The 22,475-nt window shown below is 29.2% G+C and overlaps 1 protein-coding gene across 2 annotated transcripts; it reads right to left on the bottom strand.

Moving 5' to 3' along the window:
- Positions 1–1,332: 1,332 nt before the first annotated feature.
- Positions 1,333–21,406, bottom strand: LOC143234182 (carbonyl reductase [NADPH] 1-like). Of its 2 annotated transcripts, XM_076471340.1 has the most exons (10): positions 21,254–21,376; positions 16,397–16,532; positions 14,790–14,829; positions 12,785–12,866; positions 11,623–11,801; positions 11,082–11,194; positions 8,638–8,763; positions 6,199–6,340; positions 2,531–2,594; positions 1,333–1,607 (listed from the first exon to the last, which is right to left on the bottom strand). In XM_076471340.1, exons 3-10 carry the CDS (start codon positions 14,808–14,810, stop codon positions 1,507–1,509), a joined length of 828 nt encoding a protein of 275 aa, XP_076327455.1. In that variant the 5' UTR covers positions 14,811–14,829; positions 16,397–16,532; positions 21,254–21,376; the 3' UTR covers positions 1,333–1,506. The 2 variants fall into 2 exon arrangements, with proteins under 2 accessions (XP_076327455.1, XP_076327454.1); XM_076471339.1 differs by lacking the exon at positions 16,397–16,532 and having other exon boundaries at positions 21,254–21,406.
- Positions 21,407–22,475: the final 1,069 nt, after the last annotated feature.

Below are 22,475 nucleotides of genomic sequence, written 5' to 3'. Positions count from 1 at the left end.
AAGTATTTAGTATGGAAAGTTTGGAGAAATGAAATTGTAAAGTTGGTTTTTGTACAATCAAAAGCCCTCAACCAGCCTACTTTCCTCTCTAAAGATGTATTTTCACTAATGCTGTTAAGTATTATCAGAAATAAACTTAGTGCCATATTTATGTCTCATTACAAATAAATTGTATAGCATTCACTATGGTTTCAAAAATTCCTAAAACATGTTATTACATTACTAATTTTGGGACAAACATTATTCCACAACTCACTTAGTCAGACTCCTGTCAGCCACATCATGTTCAGTCACTTACTAAATCTAATATTTTATCTATATCAATATCACTATATGAATTAAAAACAAACAAACATGAAAGCTTGATTCATCACTAGCATCCACATCTTTAAATAACTTAGAAATTTTGCCATGGCCAGAATCAGGAAACAAAAAAGTATGAAAATACACACAATCAAGTGCCATAATATTATAGATATTGTACATACATCGGCATGCTTTGACCCAATCATATTAGCAGAAAGAAATAGTCAACCAAGCAATTAGCTGCACTCTGCAGGCTGCTGCACAAAAGAAATTAAAGTGCAAAATATGGCATATTCTGCAGCTAAGGGGTTAACAATATGAAATTTAAAAGTCCCAAACAATCATGAGCATGTTATTTATATAGATTTGATTTTATTCTAAAGTTATTTTTTAAACTAATTTGAATATTTACTTCACTATCTGGGGAATAGCTTTTATATTTAGTGTACACTTTATGCTTACAGTACCTGACATCAGTTTACAAAGGCGACATAAAAAATTTTGTTTATTGTAAACAAGTGACAAGAGGAAACCTTATAATTTAGAATTGTAACATCTATAACTTCATTAAAAATCAAGGTTTTGGACTTTCATTTCAGTTTATTGAAAAATGTATTTATATCTGTTAATCTGAAATGTACGAAAAAAATTCTAGAAGCATCTGACCTTTCATATAATATGTATAAACTGAAATCTCCACATTTATTTTCTCATGTTTTTTAAACAGTTTTGAACAGTTGAAGTTAGCATAGTGTTTTAGCTCAATGATTTTATTCTGATGTTATTTATGTAAACCTTTTAACTATAAGCAACAGTATAGTTTCTGTATCATTGAACTTCCATTTTTATGTTCCAAAGACATTTTTCAATCTGTCAAAAAGAAATTTGGCACAGAAAGTACTAACAGTGTAAATATATCAAACTCTATGCATACCAATAAAAGTAATGTTAAATTAACAGAAAATGAATTTAATTTTATATCTGTTACCAATAAGTAAAATTAAAATATGCTACACAACCAGCTGGTCAGTTTTTCATATCCTTTGAAAAACTGATGATTTATTCCTACATCTACATCTTTATTAGAAAGTGTTTTGCACGTTTAATACTTGATATATTGTGCAAGTTACAAGTAACTGGTAATACAATATTTTTCAGCCACAATGGGATTTTCTCGGTTGTAGTTTTGTTGCACTGGATTTACACCCATGAAACAACTTTAGAGTCTTCCCAAATGTATTCACCTTTAGGAGACTTTATGTTAGGTGGCAGTAAAGCTGCATATACAATAGGTTCAGCACCTGAAAAGTATTTTATACACTTTATTGATAGCATAAAACAAAACAAATACACTGATTCTTCCAATGTTAGCTGTCCGAGATAAAAACAGTGCTAGATATATGCATTAGTTTGTTCTTTTCTTAAATTGTTTAGATGTGTTTTCATTTTGTTGTCTTAGTTGTTTACCATGAAAACAGCACATTACAGCAGCAAACTTATTTTTGAAGAAACGACCAAAGTTTTAAGTCAGCAACACGGAAAAGCATCTTTTATGTCTCTAGATTTGATTAATTGGGGATAAAGGGCAGATTAATGTGTAGGAATACAAAATCAAAGGAAAAATTAGGAAGAAACATACAAAAAATTTAACACTCCTAGAAAAGTGGGGCCTAATAGGCCCCAGAGCAACTTGAAAGGTTATTAATATTAGGCTAATAATTTTGTATTTAAATGAAATTGCCATTTAAATCCATTAATGAATGGATTAACGAGATTCCCACTGTCCCTATCTACTATCTAGCGAAACCACAGCCAGGGGAAGGGGCTTGAAGAAATCAGGACTAGAAATGTCTTTTCGTAGGAGTGTTAATTAGATATAATGAAGAATTTATCTCTTCCTTTAGTGTTAACAGAAAAACTGGTTTCAGTTTTAAAAACGTTGATACAAAAGTTTATTTTACTCATTAATAATAAACATTCTCCTGGAACTTAGAGGAAACCCTAACAGCTTTGTATATCTGACCATATTAAAGTTTGTTGTGTAGTTTGAAAAAATAAATTCATCCAGAAAACCTTTTCATGTCAAATATTCACAGTTTATCCAAGTAAATATGGAGTATTTATCTAATGGTGTGTAAATGTCTTTCATTTTTCAAACTTTGGAGTTGTTAGATGTTAAGTTTAAAATTTTATTGGACACAACAAAAAGAACAGAACTAATTACCTTCTTCAATGCTACGAACCCCTTTTCCACTTGACATGTCTGTATTTACGTATCCAGGATGAACCTAAAGCATGGCCGAAAGAAAGATTTGTAATCCACTTTTTAAAGTTGGTGTATAAAGCTTTCTACATTATATACATTTTCATCAATAATTCTGATTAAAGCAAACTACTTACACAGCTCTATAAATTTACATAGTGTAGCTAATTTAATATATACCAAGTTGATGTACAACATTAATAATTCTGAGAATTACTAATATTTAGCTTAATTTTGATCAGGTACTCTTAATAACAGCTCTTAAAGTGCAATATTGAGAGTGGTGCAATTACTCCCAATATACACAGTAATACTTAATCCGTTTGTATGTGTTTATAGAACTTCCAAATTCTGGTAAACAGCAATTACAAAAACTATCGTACCTTTTGAGCAGTTTAATTTGCACATACTTGACTGTAAAATTGTCTACTTTACAGATTATGCTTTTCGTCTATTACATGTTATTAAAATGTACATACCACTTAGAAGTTATAAAACATACTTCATAAATGTACCATATGTGCACTGGATTAATCGATTGGACTGTGCCCATATTGAAGAATTAATATTTATTATACATATCCTCACAAGATTTCATTAGTTTCTAGTAAACTACAAGTACATTTTATAAAATGGTCCACATTTTTAATGTAGTATTTTTTATGGAAACTTAAGGAGTTAGTCTGGCTATGGGATTTCCATGCTAAGCATTTTTTCCCCTCAAAATAACTAAATATTATAACAGTATTAAACTTTTATCTTAAGAACTTTCACTTTTCACACATTAACATTTAATTTTTTATTGCTCTTTAAACCACGTTTGGGGACGTAACACGTAAGTCCCACAGTGTGAGTGCTGAGAGTTGACTAAACAAACTTTATTTTATATAATGTAATATCCACACATGTTCTCATGGTGACTTAAGGTGTAAAATGAAAAGATTCTTATTGTTGTCTAACCCAACAAAGTTTTTTAATTTTTAAATTTAAGTTACTTTTGTTCAAAAATATATATCAAATATATGCATAAAAAGAAATTTACAATTTTCCATTGCTTAGAAACTTATTTGGACTTCAGAACATATTTTGCTTAAGACTTTTTCACACTATATTAGTTTTCCAAAAACTAATCAGTGTAGTTTTTAAACATGCATTTTGAAACACAAGCAATAATTCAAGCATAAAGTACAATGCCCCAAAACTGCTATAATTTACCTGGCTTTCTGCCTAACCTACAAGAAGGTTTAAAATTTTTTATTACTTACTGGAACATACAGTTTAGTCTATAGTCAGTAAAATGTGCTTGGGTAAGTAAGTTCGAGTTACCAATTTACCAATATCTCAAAAAATTTACCAATATCTCAAAAAAATTAAAAAACAATGGGTCCTATTTTAAATTCTAGCTTTCCAATACCTATAGTTTTTACGTGTAATTGGTGAATATCCTGAAACTCATATAAGAGAAGAAAAAATCTAAAAAAGGAAAATTCAAAACAAAGAAGAATGTAAAAGATAAGTAGAGATCAACAATTTATTTAAATCTCTTCAGATTATATAGTTTGATGTATAAATTACATTACACTGCCATGTTTATTCACATTAATAAAGCTGTTGTGTGAATTTTGACTTCTTAAAAGTTCAAAAACATTTTTATTTTGCCTGTACACACACATGTTGCAAAGTGCATTAATTATAACTTACACATGTCATAAATGAAAAAGGTTAAAACTACCAATTTGCAAATAGCACTGTAGAATATCCCAAAGAACTTTCCATACTTTTGTTATTTATTGTTACTACACGTTTAGCATAATTATTTGGGTTCATTTTTAAATCATTAGCACATTAAAATTAACTTTTGCTATGTAACTAGTAAAAACTATCAAAATTTAACAAATTAGCTGTGGTATTTCACTTGGCTTCCATCATTTCCTACTAATACAAAATCTAATGTTTAGCTACTAAAATACACTTTCTAAAATTGCTTTTAAATGTAGAAACCATGTTTATAGTGCAAGTACTCACCTCACTTTCAAAGATTATAATCAGTCATCCAGGTTTTTGTACTTGTTAACAGAACTATTTTAGAAAATTATATACCAACTATTTGAAACTCAAAAACATGCTAACTGGACATGCATTTTCTTCAAAACATGATATGGTTTGTTTTGAATTTTGCACAAAGCTACATGAGGGCTACCTGCACTATCCATCTCTAATTTAGCAGTGTAAGACTAGAGATAAGGCAGCTAGTCATCACCACCAACGGCCAACTCTTGAGCTGCTCTTTTACCAATGAATAGTAGGATTGACCATAACATTATAACAACCCCAGCCCTCATATTGCAAGTCGAGTGCCTTAACCACCACTTCAAAATATGAAAATGGAACATTTTCTATTAGCATAAAATTACAAACAGTACTCTGATAATTGGCTTTTACAAAATTTCAAAACCTAGTATTAGAGGCAAATTATCATTTAAAAATGTTGTAAAAAAAGGTTATTTGTTAGATAACACAAACACACAAAAAACGTACACATATACCAGCTGCTATTAGTAGTTCTTATAACAACATATTTTTGCAAATTCTTTGTGTTCATACACAATTGATGAAGATATATCGATCTACCCAAGGTTATATATTATTCTGTATGTAGAAAACATTAAAATACAACAAAACCTACAGAATTGTGGTAGATCAAGTCAGTCTAAAAATAAAGACTTCTCCTTGTAAAGACAGTTTAATATTTTCACCTTAAACAACAAATATTTAACCAACTGAATTAGCCTCCCCTGGATGAATCTATATAAAGCTAACAAGAAAAAACTGGCTGAGCTAATTACAACCCTGATCCTTCCAAATGATATTACTCTTACATTCTAGTTTTAAATTAATATGCAACCTATTGCTTGTCATAATTTAAATATAATGTTATTGCTTTAAATCTAATTATTATAAGAAATAATTAGACTTAGATGATCAAATAGGCAAGTGGTTTCCAACCTTTTTTTTTTTATCAGCCAAGAAATGGTTAATTCCAATGCTAAAATTTCCTGAGTTATTTCATACAATATTAACATTTAAGTACTTTTAAATTACATTGTAAAATAATAGAATTTGTTAATTATATTTGAAAATTTTTTTCAATCCTCCTGTGTACCGGCTGCAATATTTTCATGGACTAGGCATATTTAACTATAAGTTACTAACCATAACAATGGTTGATATATGATCACTACAATCTTTATTTAGAAACTTCTCCTTGGCAAGGTATCAATCAATGTTAATAATTATGTACAATGAACGCTTAATCATTATATAGCCAGTAAATTTTTAGCAACATTATACATTGTATATTCATTTTAAAAAAGTAAATACAAATATTGAACACATGCAACAAGTCAATAAACTTTTCTGAACATCTCAATAATATCATTTTTGTTGTCATGTAAGTTTTTTGATTGAAGTGTGCAAGAGTTTCTTGTATCTACTTAAAACCAGTTTATTATTTTAATGTATCTAAGCTACAATACAGTTACTTTTTCAGTTTTTATACATTTTACCTTTTAACTGGACTATTAAAATACTGATTTGAAATAATAAAATTCATCTTAACTAGGACTTACAGCATTCACCACAAGGTCTTCTCGAGAATCTTTATCAAATTCTTTCTGTTGCAAAATAGTTAGAGCAGTAACTCCAACCTTGGACATCTGATAATTAGTAGGAGCCCAGCCTTTCTCCCTTTTCAGTCCTGCTTTGGTATCACTATCATAATACTAAAACTATTTAATACAGTGTATACTAATGAGAAAAGTTACAACATTAGAGCTACATTACAAACGTTTTCACAGTAAGTACACAAATATTCAAACAAAACTGACGAATTATTTACAAGATTCAGCAACAAATGGAATAAAACAAAACAGTTATCTATGAGTCAAGTAAGCCAAAATGTTGACATGGAAAGTAATACTGAGTTCTCATAGTAAGATACTGAAACCAGTGCATGCTTTTTACTTTTACTGGTGGAAATGATATCAGCTCCTTTCTTTTTAAGGCCATTTCTGAGACAAAAGTAGAATGAACAGAAAATAAAGATCACAATCAAAACATAATTCATGTAAGTTGTAAACAAAAGGTTATCTTATTTGCTGTTAAAAATCTGTAGTAGTAAGAAACTAAATTAGTTTCATACATCCCACAAAGTCATTAGTATATTTATTCTAACACCATATTTTATTCTCCAAGAAACTAAATTATTTGAAACTGTTTAAACTTGCATTTGTTTTGTTTGTATCATCTTTAACTACAGGAATAATTGACCATGAGGTTCTGTATTTTTCAACATTATTACCAAACAGTGTTGGCCATGTACTAATAGTAATAAATTTCCTTTGAACGTGATAATAATGTTTGTTATAGTGTACCAATTCTTACTGCACTAACATGTTTACAGCATGACCAAATATATTTGCATATTGGTGTAGAATCAGTATTCACTATAATTCTGAATTTATTGTGTATCACAATTTTGTAAAGAATGTTTGCTGAATATTTTTCTATGATTTCATCTGACTCAAACTCTGACTAATCTGTGTGAAAGTGGTTTTCATGCCAAGAGTAAAAATACTCCTTCTCATCTTAAAACTTACAATTTCATTTCACTTAGAACCTCCTAATTAAATATCATAATTTTATTTTGGTATGACTGTATACTTTATCACTCATTTTCTCTACCCTAGCACTAACTGCAGTGAAATCAGCAATGAAATGTAAAATTAAAAGTTGAAAAGTACAAAGTAAATCTCAATTACCTTTTTTTTTCTTTTCTTGAATCACTGCATGTTGTAGTAGACAACTGCACACTATTTATTCACACTTCCAAAACAATACTTTTCAAATCTGACTTTACTTAGTTTGATTATTATACACCTGTACTTACTTTCCACAGTTAAGTAACAATTGTACCTTACAATATACAATATACAACAGGGTATCTGAAAATTCTTTTATTACTCTCTTTTTTTTAATGCTGTTCTCTAACCTAAGTACTTTAATAACCACAAACATAAAAAACAAGAACTTTAGCACTTACATGAACTTTCTATCATTGACTGCTTAAGCCTTTTTCTTTGTTGTTGTTGTTGTTGTTAGAAGTTAGTTCAGTTTTACGTTATTTCAAATAAGCAATTCAGAACAAACATTATTAAACAGAAAAACAGTCCTAAAATTTCTATAACTGACTTCCTAATTAAACTATAAATACAATTAAAACTTCCATTAGCTGTCAAGCCAAACAGATGCAACTTAGGCTAAATATTTTAAAACCTGGTGCCCCACGACAAATCTTGCAAAGCAGAATATTCTCTCTGTGTTTGTTATGAGTAGCTCAACAGCAAACAGCAGAGAGAAATAGGAATTTTTTGAGAGACAAAATAAGGTAAGAGGAGCATGGCATATGGATTTAACTTTGCTTCTTCAGTAAAGCAAAAAGCATGGAGGCTATAAATTTACATTATGTCTTAGCGATAATATATTCAGACTGAAGCAGCATTAATTGATAGAAAAAGTAAAAAATAAATATTTATTTTTGAAATTAAGCAATCAAAACGTTTATAATATAAAAATTTGAATTATAAACTAACATACTGATAGTTGTTCAATTGAATTTCAAATGTAACTGTAATGCATCATAACACAAACACTTTGATTCCACTAGTAAACACTGAATTAATAAATATGTTCAGCGCACTAAATTTGTAACAACAAATGAGTCAAAAATGTCTTTAGAAATGTAACAAGAAAGAAAACTTCCAAAAATACAAAAAAGTTAGTCAAATTACATTCATTTTCTTACTTTGAAAGAATAAACAAGGTCCAAAGTAATCCACTGTACTGCATGATTGCATACACGTGTGTGCAATTTTTTGCTGGGTGATCACATTACACATTCACTGGATTTACTTTATGTAAGCTCTCTCTATTTGTGTTTTAAACAGTAAGATAATAGTTTGTTTTTTTTCTGATACTTGCATACACAACTTCACCAGAACAAAACTTACCTTACAAATTCTTTCATTAGGCTACAGAGCTCTTCTTCAGTAAAGTCTGGTGCCAGAAATTTCTTTTGCAGTTCTTTATTGGGAATGTTAGAAAGCCTTCCTGCTGAGCTGGACACATTCACAACTCTGTAACACAAAAAAAATTAATTAATTGCAGTCATTAATACAGTCATCATTCCAAGTTCTTCTAAAGTTCGTAAGTGGAGTCAACAAACATTATATACAAGAAAATATGTATTTTATGTTAATTTTTTCTAAACTGAAATGGCCATGTTATAAAAAACAATTATTTATATACTATGAAACACCACAAAATGGAAATTATCTTATATTTTATTCTTTGGGTAACAAAACTGTATATATTTATATTTTGTTGTTTAGAAATAGAAAAGGAACTATCTTGATACAAGAAACGAATTAGTTACTTCATGAAATTTTCATGGTTTAAAACAATCATTTATAATTTCGTTGTAGCTTCCCTAGTATACATGATGAATCAATAACTTATATTTAATGAAGTGTATTCTTCTAGATCTTCTGATGAACATGACATTTACATAAACATCGATGTAAATTTAAACAAAGTATGCTACTGTTAATATTCATATCAGCATAAACAGACATATTAATGTTTCTTATCTAACTTTTCTTGGTAAAATGTAGCTGCCATAAAATTTAAATACAAAGATATAGTTAAAGTAAATCCTTTTTTAAAGAAAAGCAAACTATTAACCCTTTTGCCCCAGGTATTCTTTACATTGCATGACAAATAGTTTTAGCATCTTACATTCAAACTTTTATTAAACTACTTATGTTTTACCAATTAATACAGTATAATCTTAATAGTATACAAGTAAAGTTCTTAATTTTATAAGGAAATGTTTTTAAAAATTCTGAACTTCCCCTTGTGTTAAATAGACATCTCATTTTATCTATCACTCCTTCAAAATGTACAAAGTTAAACATAAATTGCTCCATGAAATATCCTAACTGCTCAGACAAATTATAATTTCTATTGCCTTAAGTTTTGTTTGGTTACAGAGGTATAAACAGAAAATCAAAACCCTCTTGCAACATGTACCTGTTGCATCATCCCTTTCAAGCTTTGTTAATAGTTCCCTTTTATATTTAATTATAAATTATCTATAACCAATACAAGTAAAGGTTTTCATCTATCAAATGACTTATTGTATAGCACTGTGTTCTGAACAGGTACGAATCAATTTCACTCAGAGTACAAGCTTCATTCCCATGGAAAAGTTAACATCTAGCTAAGATGAATTTCTAATGACTCTTCTTACATAGTTAGAAACCCAGAAAAAAAACAAATTTAGTTTGTGAAAACTGTCTTTTTTTTGCATGCCATTAGTCTACATTATTTGGTGCATTATTTAATGCATTACTACTACATTAACATAAAATATGTAGACTTAAATATACTCAACAATCAACAGCAAGAAAAAATATTGGGTGAATAATTTATTTCTTATTTTTCATGTCTATACTTTATTCACTACTATAAAAGTAACTAAAATGTAAAAATAGGAATCTTTTTATGTTACATAAAAGTAGATTAGGTAAAAGAAATAACATAATAAAAACATTTCACAAGGCACATACAGGAGCGCAGCACTTAGGTAATGTAATTTCATATAGTAACATGTTACTATGGAATGGATAGTAGTTATAGGGTTCAAAAGGTAATACACATAAATAAAATGTAATTATAAATCAATATATACTGTTAAAAGCTTAAAGCTACTTAGGATAAACTACTGTAATTATATTACAATTTGAAGTCATTCAAGAAAGAAAGAAAGGGTAATTTAGATTTATTTCAATTTTCTTTTCTTGATGGTTACAAAGTTAGTCAAATTTACTTAACATATTTTGAGTTAGGTCAGAGAAAACAGAAGAAATATAAAGTGTTACTTGAAGAAAATGTATGAAGTGTATTTAGGAGGATTTAGGGACTATGCAAAGGAAATTTGAGATAACTGCAATGATGAAAAATATTTTTAATCTTGATGAAACTTTGTAGAATGGACGATAACTGCCAGTTGTGGAGACAAGTACAGAGGACGATGTTTCAAAATTCTTCTGCCATATCGTCTTCAGGTCCATTCTACAAAGTTTCATCATGAATACTCTGCCTAAACAATTTATCAAATAATTTTTAATCTTAATGTGAAAATTACTTTGCATGTGGACTATTCAAAACAAATACTCAATATATTTATGTACAATTCTTTATTTTAACTTCTTATCTAACACTTAAGAATGAACCAAAAACCTTTCAATACAGTGTGTGTATCTTCAAAGTTAATGTTGGTTCATTCTTAAGTTAGATGTTTTTTTAACTTAAAATAATTTGAAAGACAAACAGCCACAGACTTCAATAACTTTTAAAAATACATTATATAGTATTATAATAAGATATTTACCTTGCATGTGGTCTCAACAGTGGAAACAATGCCTTACAAACATTCAGTGTTCCAAAGAAGTTTGTACGTATAGTATTTTCAGCTTGTTCTGCATCAGATGCTGTAGACGCCATCTACAGAAATATAAAAAATTACAAATAAAAATACACTTCTTTAATATATAAAAGCTTACATAAGACTTAATATAACAGAAAAAGATATGTATTCACACAGTCAACAAAATATTTCTGTAACATTATAAACTGGAATAATGTCCTGACATTTTAAAGAGAGGTGAGAATAACATTTTTTTAAAAGCTAAAGCAACGGATATATAACTTCCATGACAGAGAAAGAGTTAAAAGCATTATCTAACAATACAATAAAAGACCTAAATATTCTTTAATGGTCACTAAGTATTTTCATATTGCAAATGATGTCTTATACAATTTTAGCAATAATACATTTTAGAACAGTATTGGAGTTTATAATTTCATTTACTTCATCTCATAAACTAATATTTATATGTACATATATTACAACATTATTCATTACCATGTACCTTGTAGGCAATTGCAGCATTATTGACAAGAATGTCCAAACCTCCATATTCTTTAAGCAAAAAGTCTTTCAGATGAGCTACACTGGTGGTATTATCAATATCAAGCTGATGATATACTGGGTTTAAGTTTAAAGCTTTAAGTTGTTCCACAGCATTCTTTCCTCGAGCCTCATCTCTGGCTATAGATTGCAAGATAAATCTCTAAATGTTATGATGTACATGTACAAATAATATGTCATTGTAAAAAATAAAAACAAGATATCAGGATAGGGTGAAATAGTGAATTACTTAGCACTTTAATTATTTTTCATAATTTCTATAAATTAATTATAAAAACAGCACTTAAAAAAAATTTGAAAAAATGAAAAGCAATAATATAAGATTAAATAATTAAAAATACAATTTTGAAACAAAATTTTAAAATGTTTCTTGGTACATTTATGTGTTCACAATTTCTGGAGATGGTAAACCATTAAAGAAAAACCCCTGATGCGTATTTCAAAACAATGTGTTTAAGAACCAAGTTTTCAGCTAGTATATTGTATTATTAATATTTAATACAAAACCTCTTCAACTTGATCATACACATTTTATGTATAATACTAAACTACACAATAAAAACCTAAATACTTAACATACCCAATTCATATCAATTTTGTATCTTTGAACACATTCAGTAAAATTTCTTTTAAGGCTGCACCAATTAATCAGTTTCACTGGTAGCAGCTTGTCAGTGAGAGAACAAATTACTTAGAATCATCTGATATTATGATACCAAGTTACCAACTATTTGAAAATAAAAATTATGAATTGAGACCTTTAGGAACGAAATTTCAAATAGAATTGAAAAGCTAAAATAATTCTTACTTTAACTTCTTTCTTTTATTTAGTATTGTTAAAATTTACAAAGATTGTGAAGAGCTAATAATGTTGTATACCTTGAACTACTAGGTAAAACAAAACTGGATGTACTTATTATAAAAAAAGATAACTGGTGTGGAAATATTCTAATTTAGATTTATTAAAAAAATAAAAAAGGCAGTTAAATAACGCACCACTACAATCTTTTCAATGATACAGTTTATATACATGCATCATTTAAGATAAAATTATTCTATCCACTAAGAAAATTTACAACACTATTTTATAACATAAGACTTACCAGCCAAAATCACATCTCCATTGAATTTGCAACACAATTCTTTAACTATGGCATATCCAATTCCTTTGTTTCCACCTGTGACCTTTAATAAAAAATACAAACCTTTAACTTCATATCTGTATTTAAACATTACATCTGTTATAATAAAAGTAAATCTATGTTTTTATTTTCCCTTTATATACACCAAGGTACACATAACTCAGTTTATCTAAAGTCCATTTTTAACTTTAAAAACGTAATTGCCATAAATATTAGTTCTAAGCAAGATAAAAGTATAATTAATATATTAATTTATTATCAGATTATTACATTTAGGTAAAATGTAACAATAATCCAAGAAAGTTGGTGTAGTAAAGATGATAAGGTGAATGTAGTCCATTTAGACAACTCTGAATAAAATGCAAAATTGTATATTTTAAATGCATAAATTACAAGTATATTGTGCTGTATTTAAGGTAGAAGATACATTTCCAAATTGATAAACATAAGTTTGTTTTTTTCTTTTTATACAGAATAAACCGTGGCAATTAAAAAAAAACGTTTCTTGGATCTACTGTTTAGCAGTGCACAGAAAATATATAAAATTATTTATAGCTGTTTCACTGTACCTCATTATTTCATATTAGTTTGTGGTGTTTCAGAAATCTTGTTTTCTCATTATTACAAAGTAATATTTAATTCTTCTGAGAAAATATAAACAAATGTGTAAAAACATTATTGAATATGTTGATTACAAACATGTTAATAGTACTTCCATTGTAACTTATAAATAAGTAAGCTATTTCAAAAGTTTATAACCAGTGTATCAATAAACTATTAGTATTAGCATCCAATCCCTTAGTACTTACTTCTGACAATTCCTTATCAGACTAACACATTCACTATACAATGAAAAACAGCATTTTTTTACTCTTTGTAATTATGTGAAGGACTCGTGTTGATGGAAATAATATTATTTTGAAATTGAATATTTCAAACCTTAAACACTGCCATTACTTGATGGTAAGTTCAATAATAGGATGCTATAAAGATAATTTGTATATCAAGACACATCATAATGTTATTCAGCATACATTTATTACTCAACATTTTAACTTTTAAATGTGCACAGGAGAACAGCAGACACTGTAAAAATTATAAAAATTATTAATCATTAAAAAAACACCTGGAACTACTTTATCAAAAGATCGTTATATCAAAATAAACAAAAACCAAAATGTCACTGCAATTATTAGTTTTAAAATTCTTACATCACTTAATACTGCTTAAATTTATAATTTGCAGTTTCAATGTTGAAAGCCAGTGAGGTATTTGAAAACTAATTGATCAATTTGGTTTTGAACAGAAAGCTTATTGGGCAGTGACTTATAGATTAAAAATGTTGTTTTTTAAAACCACTAAATTTGAGCCACATTTGACAAGATAAAAGTAGAAAAAATGGCCTAGATTTAATTTGTTTATATTTAAAATCCTTGAAATCAGCCAATAAAATATGCCAATTAGAGATTATTCAATAGAACTTGTGTTATGCATAAAAAATATAAGCAGTAATTCTGAATTAATAGACCCTTCAAAAAGCAAATACAACTCAAAAACAAAAGATGAAAAAGTCCAAAATAAGTTAATTCAAGCAATATTTTATTTCTGTTTTATGCTGTGTTTGATCAGTTTTACTCAACTTTAGGACTCATTTTGATTATTCAGTTTATCAACACTTTTATTATAAGCCACAAATTAGCAGCTTTTTTAACAGAACTCAAAAATATGTATAAAAAATTAAACTCGGAACATGCAGTCAACTGCTAAATTACTTATTGACTATTACAAAAAGAAAGTTAACAACAAACAAAACTGGCAAGAATTAATGACAGAATATATAATTACAAAAAATAAGTATCCAAAACCAATCAACAAGCCTTGCACATTTGCATTTTTTATTACTTTTATATACATGTAGTTATTTTTTAAAATGTTTTCATGAGTACAAATACAACAAGCACCTTACCACAGCTACTTTTCTTGCCATTATAATTTCTTTTTCTTTCCTGCAACATAAAGAAAAGTTAACTAACTACTATATAATGTATGTAATATAATAATATTCAATGTATGGTGTTAGGCTTATCGAATACAGATAAATACATTTCATATTTTAAGCAATACCACAGAACAGTAAAAATCTATCCTAAATTTAGCTAAGTTCAAGAGCCACATGCTCTTATTAAAAAGAAACATAAATAACATTTCTTTAGTTAATACTATGTTTATGACTGTACAATTACAAATTAATTTTAAAAACTAATGTTATAGCACTCCCATGAAAAACATCAATGTATGACATACCTGTATATAGTAATGTAGATATCAGTATACACAAACTATAAATATCTTTATAAGTGTAAAACATCAACATCCATCTGACCACTTTCTGTAAACATCCACTAAATAACAAGTTACATTATATTTTGCCAGAATTCTAGTCTGGAATAGGACCTGGCACAGAACCCCCCATAAACTGAAAATAATTTATTGAATTGTAACTTTTTCATCAAAAAGTGTGGCCTGCAACTAGATCACAGACAATACCATGATCTTATACATGATGAATAGAGTAACATTTAAACTGTTCACAAAGATATTCAAATGGATTAAGATCCAGTGACTGTTTCTTAGTGAGGATGACAACAGTATTACTGTAGGTTACATTACTGTCTTAGAATAATCTGTATCCATGAGAGTCAAAATTCAGAACTGTGACATGGACAAAACGAACATTCCTCAAATACATTCTAGATGATACTTTCCCTTATAAAGGTCAAAGTACAACTGTTAACACACAGCAAAATTATTTGACCTTTCACATGACTCATGACAGTCTAAATTGCACACACCAATAAATGAAGTCTTACAAATGATCAGGAAATGAAAATAATGGTATTACTGCACTATTTCAAGAACTTTTACCATGACTATAAGAAGATAAAATTATCTATAAAGTTACACTGAACTCTTATTAACTTTAAGGTTCTAAAAAAAACATGTCTTCTTTAATAAAACTATTTGCTGTATGAGTGAACAAACTTTTCAACTGAGGAGTCTCATTAACACTTTCAAAAATGGATATAATAATTTCTTCACAATTCACTTGCATGATAAGGGTATTGACTTGATTTTAAATTCAATGTTATCCTCCAATATTTAACTTATTTCCATTTGGTAAAATTTAAAATTGCAAGTACTTTATCTCAAAACCATCTTATGACTAGGAGCCTTTCTAAAAGACTGTAGCATAATGCAATAAAGTGGAGAATGCCCATATTGATATCTGTGCTGTTACAATGTTACTATACATGTAGTGTTAACCATATTATCTCACTGTGATACCACAAATATCATAGGATATTTTACCCTTAACAGCATCCATTACCTTGAACAAAGAAGGAAATTACTGATTAAACCTTTATAATTAAGTCACAAATTGTTATTCAATATTCATTAAGTTACAAGTATTCAAAAATACTTTAGTTACACTTTTAAATATATATATATATATATATGATTGTCTGTCATAACAATTATGACAGGCACACATTTCTATTTCCAAATATTTACTTTTCTTCATTGTGGCTTCCATGGGCCTAAAGATGGCTCCATACATAGTTGTCATTTACATCACACATCCTGGTATTCCCCAGTGCATCTGCCACCTTTCAGGTTGAGCCAAAACATGTATGTTGTTTACATTTATCTGTATCACCAGAAAATATCAATTTTTTTTAAACAAATTAACCATGAATGAGAAGTTATCCACAGAAATACCCAAAATCACATACCAGGAAAGTTTAGATGTTGTTTAAGATATTAGAAAAAGTTAAAATTAAATGAAGATAAACACCCATGCTAAATCCCTAAGCAAAGACCACCTAGAAATTAGTATCTAGACACAGTAAACTATTTTGTAAATGCATAAAGTGCATATACTTTGAATGATTTAAAGGCTTACAAATTTTTGGAATCATGTAATCAGTTTGTAGTTGGGTTAAGCACTTCTGTCAAATAATTATCAGTAGAAAGAGCTTAATGTTAGCAAGAATAAAGCATTCTCAGCAATTAAATGATACACCCCTTCATGCATGGTTAACTGGTGAAAAGGATAAGATTTTAGCAACATGCTATAATTGTATGGTTGATCTTGGAGAGAGTTACAGTCATGTTGATTGTTATGCTTTTTGTTACTGAAACAGCAGTGAAACTTAGAAATGCAGTAACACTTAACACAAGAAAAAGGATATTGACTTTACTTCTCAAAAAAATAAAATGAAACAATTATAGGCAGTTATAATAAAATAGGTCCATTACAATATCAAACACAGATTCAAAATCTCCCAAAAATATACACGTGCCACCTCCAACTGATAAAGAACTAGCTATTTATTTCCAAGGCTAACACAACACTGACATAACTAAATTAGTTATGTCACTAACTCCTAACTGGACAAAAATATTCCATCAGTTTTGTCAGAACTAAGATATGAAAACTGCATAACTACTAACAAATACACTTTAAAGAAGCACTAAGTTTTTAAAACCATTACCATTAGTGAATAGGAAACAAGTGTGGAAGAGGCAGCAGAAGACTAAGCAAGAAGTAAAGAGCAGAAACAGAATGAATTACAGCCTCACAAATGAAGTTGTTTATTACACATCCATTGATAAGACTTCCAAAGCTTAATTGAAGGAGTGGGTTACCCGCCCACCATGAAATTTTCAACTAAAGCAATACAATATGGACGTGAATAATAAAAATATGACCAAAAGCAATTTACTGAAGCAATAAGTCAGAGTTATGAAAACATGGCCTTAAAATATAATGGGCTAATATTAAATCCAAAGTATGCATTCACAAGTGCTCCACTAGATGGAAAATTATTCATTTGATTGCTTTGTACAGTTTAGAAATGAAATTTTCTTCCATTAAAAGGACTTAGAATTTGGTAAATCATTAAATAATAGGCTTTATTTAAAAATGCATGATGTTAAATTTAGATTAAAAAGATCTCATCAGCATTACTATTAGGCAGTGTCAACTTACAGTATGTTGAAAGATATTTTGTGACTTCATGGTGTGGACTGAAGTTTATAATCATGCAGACAGAATTGAAACTGAAACAGAATTTTGTAAGAATAGTCAACAAATTCAAGTTATTCTTTATTTTACTTTTACCAAAATTAGTAAGAAGACTATTCCCTGGACCTGAGTTCAGTGTCTGGAGCAAGTGATTTAAATACACAAGATACTTTTCCTCCTGGAGAAACAGCAGATTCCAGAAACAATTATAAAAAATTTAATAAAGAGAATTTGTCAAATTCAGTATGATTCAGAGAAAGATAATGCAACTTAATGCAACAGTGACAGACATTCTTATGTTTGGTTTCATTTTAAGTACTTCTTGCAAAAAACTTGCTAAACCATAGAAACTTAGAACTTCTATAATTTATCAAGTTTCAGTTTCAATAAAATGTTGCCAAAGTTTTGGCCAATTTCAACATTTTAGGACGTTTTTCATGGGACATCAATCTCCCGATTATGCATTGCAGCTGATGCTATGTTATATTTGTAGTTATACATTTATGTGTTGCAAAGTATTTACCATGACTCTCAAAATTAATTTTTTTTTTTTTACTGATGCATATACATATATATGAATAGTGATAAAATAGTTGGCAAAAATTTTGTTAGCAAAAGTGTTTTCATCTTGTAGTCACCATGAGCTAAAAATAGTTTGTAATAATAGAATGAACAATTGAACAGATTTTTGCTTTACAATAATTCTTGAAATTGTTATACTTTACTAGTAAATTAGCTTTTAAGCTGTATATGGTAGCCCAATAATTTTATGAAGGAAACTGGGTTTTGAAGAGAAAGCCCTTAGCCATTGACAAGTAAATGGCAAACCTCATGTATATAAAATTTCATCTGTTATGTGAATATTGTTACAAGTATTCCTGGTTGACTACACTCTGTAAGTAATAATTAAATGAAAAAGATATTTATTTGAAGCAGATATCTAATCAAGAGGTACAACAGATTTACATAAATTTGTCAGTGTACAACAGACAATTTTCTTGAAGGATTGTCATCATCTTCACTTTGTCTTGAAATATATATGTCACACAAGTCTAATAACTCTTTCAACATGAATTCTTACATTTGCTATGTTTCTTGTTGATTCTACTTCCAGGTAAACTGGAATTTTTACTTCACATGCAAGTCCCACAATTTCAGATATATCAGGTTATATACATTAAAATTTCAAAGCAATCTATAATACTTGCCACTTTCAAACCAGAACTTTTCTTGAATTCCACGAGCATAGTAAATTGTAGTTGTTCTCTAGCTGGTTAGTACACGTATCCTTTCATTCATGCATGCATTACATTATTATATATCCTGGAAACAGCCAACTTTGAAACATTAAAACAGTATGCCAAATCCTGGAGAGGATAACTTAAGTTTCATTAACACAAAGGATTAATTTCTCAAATTTTGTCAACAAGCTTCTGGCAAGTTTCCAGTAAAAATGGTTCAATCAGTTGAAATGATTGCATAAGAACTACATATCCAAGCAGACATGTGTTTCATTTTTTCTTACTTCCCTTTTAATGTCTCAGGTAATTTTTCTGCAAAGTTCAAATTTTCACCCATAAGTCTTTGGAATTTGTTACCAACTTTTACAACCACTTTTGAGTTTTCATCATCACTCAACTGGCAATTATCTGAACCTAAATTAATTAATTCCAGTTGTTTTATTCCTTTTTAAGACAAGTTGTTACAAAATCATAACATTTTATACACCAAGTTGTTACTAACACTGTTATAATTGCATGAAACAACTAAATACAAAATAAGCTGTTTATGCACACACTGTTGGGAGGGAATTGTATGGTTGACACAATGTAATTGAAGACTCACCTGTAACAAAATAATCAGAACACATTTTGAAATAAGGCACTGGTGTCCAGTATTTTCTCCCTATCCTTGTACTTCAAAATTCTCTCCATTTTGTTGACAATCAAATCACAATTTCTCCATGATTTTTAGTTACTTTTGAAACAGTCTGGCATAACCATTTAATTTCCTCATGATTCAACATCCATAAATAACATGTATTAATCACTGTGTGGTTTAATTTTAGCTTGAGGATTATTTAAATTTCAATGAGAAGTGTAAACATCTCGGTAGCACATCATACAAGATGGTGGACGACCTTTTGAAGTTTTAGTACTTATATCACATGAAATCTGCATATAATCCTATTTTTGCTTGGAACATTCTTCTTTAATGTGGGAACCATAAGTCAAGAGACTAGTAATAATTTAGAAGAATGACTGGCATCCATTTGCATGTGATTTTTTTATTATAGCAAGGAATAGTTGCACAGAGTTTTATCTTACTTTCTTAGCTTCTTCCATGTGGTTTCCAGGGGTAATATAAAGTTAGACTAACTGGAGAGGAACTTAACAGCAGTGAGATTGCCATCAATATCTGCTGCACTCTTAACAATTACCTAAGGGACATTAATTCGTACATCAAAACACAACGAAATCTTGAAGAATAACTGGGTTGAACTTATTGATATCAAGATAGTGTTTAGAAACACAATATGAACAATAAGTTTTGTTTATTACAATATACAAACCAATTTGTGCTGTGATATAAGTAAAATGAGGTTTCTAAACATTGTCTCAAAACAAATTATCATTATAAAATCACAAGTCTTAAGCAGTTAGTTTAGGTAGAATGATTGAAAATCCACATACAATATGCTAGGTGTTTTGCTACACTAAAGCAAAAAATTACATAAAAATGATAATGCAAGCATGCTAGTTTACTGCAGACAATACTGAGCAAACATGCATACTATTATTTACAAAATGTCGTCTGTAAAAAACTAATAAATTAAATGTAAAGACTACTGTCTATAACTTTTTTTTATGCTACAAATTATAACCATCTTGAAATGTTTAATGAAGTTTCCTTTATGGCATTTATCAGGGCCAATGAAGACCTTTTACTTCAACACAATAACCTGAATAATACCGACTAAAAATACTTTCAGTTACATTTAGATTGTTTAATCTACAACTCGAAATACAATGTTTGATTTAGATCTGTGTGAAATCAAAGCGTATTTGAGTCTGTGGCATTTAGTAATACACTAACAATAGAACCAACAAAATTTTTCTTAAACTTAACCTTTAATCCTGCTACAACTAGTTGCAAGGCTGATAGTGATTACACTTATCATCCTTACTGGTACAGTAGAAGTAATACTACGTAAATTTAATGCAAAATGTTAAAAGTACAGAGGGTAATCAAAATTCGGTTATTAATATCTACTTCTTATAATTACATAATTATCACCACAGTTTGGCAGTAACTAAGATTTCAAAAGAACCACAACTTACAAAATGTTTTTATTAATGTTAGCACTAGTACTAACACGACCGCTGTCTGGTATGTCAATAAAATTACGATCAACACACTTATGCTTTACTCTCTATGGTACAGTACAAAGACACGTAATTTTCCCGCGCTCAACTCGCTACCAAATTCTCAATGTCCTTGAACAAAAACTCCCCCAAGACCACTCTAACTGATTCTAATTATGAATTAGAAACCAAAATAAAGAACAAGTTAAAAAATTGACAAGTTTTATAAATTCTTATTTATGGTAAATGACGTTTCGATCTAGTTTTACTCATCTGGTTACTAGTAAAATCCAGAGCTTTGTTTGTTTGTTTTGAATTTCGCGCAAAGCTACTCGAGGGCAATCCGTGCTAGCTGTTCCTAATTTAGCAGCGTAAAACTCTTGGGCTACTCTTTTACCAACAAATATTTGGATTGACCGTTAATTTATAACGCCCTCACGACTGAAAGGGCGAGCATGTTTGGTGCGACCGAGATTCGAACCTGTGACCCTCAGATGACGAATCGAATGCCTTAATCCACCTGGCCATTCCCCGGCCTAAATCCAGAGCAAAAGCACATATGCAAAATTTCTATCACAAGACGGCTGGTATGATTATTAAAACTTAGTAAAATAGAAAGCAACGTTTTGACCTCCTTAGGTCAACTTCAGGTTAACAAAAATCTTGCCATGTACAAATTTTGAAAATTGTATGTGCAGTATTTTGAAGTTTTATTTTAAATTTTTTACGAAATTATATATGTTACTAAATATTATAAAAGTCATTAGAAATTAAAGGTTTGTTTGTTTGTTTGTTTTGGAATTTCGCACAAAGCTACTCGAGGGCTATCTGCGATAGTCATCCCTATTTTAGCAATGTAAGACTAGAGGGTAGGAAGCTAGTCATCAGCACCTACTACCAACTCTTGGGCTACTCTTTTACCAACGATAGTGGGATTGATCGTCAATAATAATTCCACCACGGCTGAAAGGGCGAGCATGTTTGACAGGCCTACTTAGAGTAGGAACAGGGTGGATATACAGTACATACAATACAAACTACTTACTGATATTGTTACCGGCCTGGCATGGCCAAGCGTGTTAAGGCGCTTTAAAGTTTTCTAGTTGTTACTAGAATATTAGAAACTTCGCGTTCTGGAAGTTAACATATCTAGAACATCCGTGTAAGTTAACTAATTACGAGTTCCATAATCGCAGAG

The sequence above is a fragment of the Tachypleus tridentatus genome, chromosome 12 (assembly GCF_004210375.1).
Source record: "Tachypleus tridentatus isolate NWPU-2018 chromosome 12, ASM421037v1, whole genome shotgun sequence".
In the NCBI taxonomy this organism is placed as follows: Eukaryota; Metazoa; Arthropoda; class Merostomata; order Xiphosura; family Limulidae; genus Tachypleus; species Tachypleus tridentatus.
This window is presented reverse-complemented; position numbering and strand designations above follow the sequence as displayed.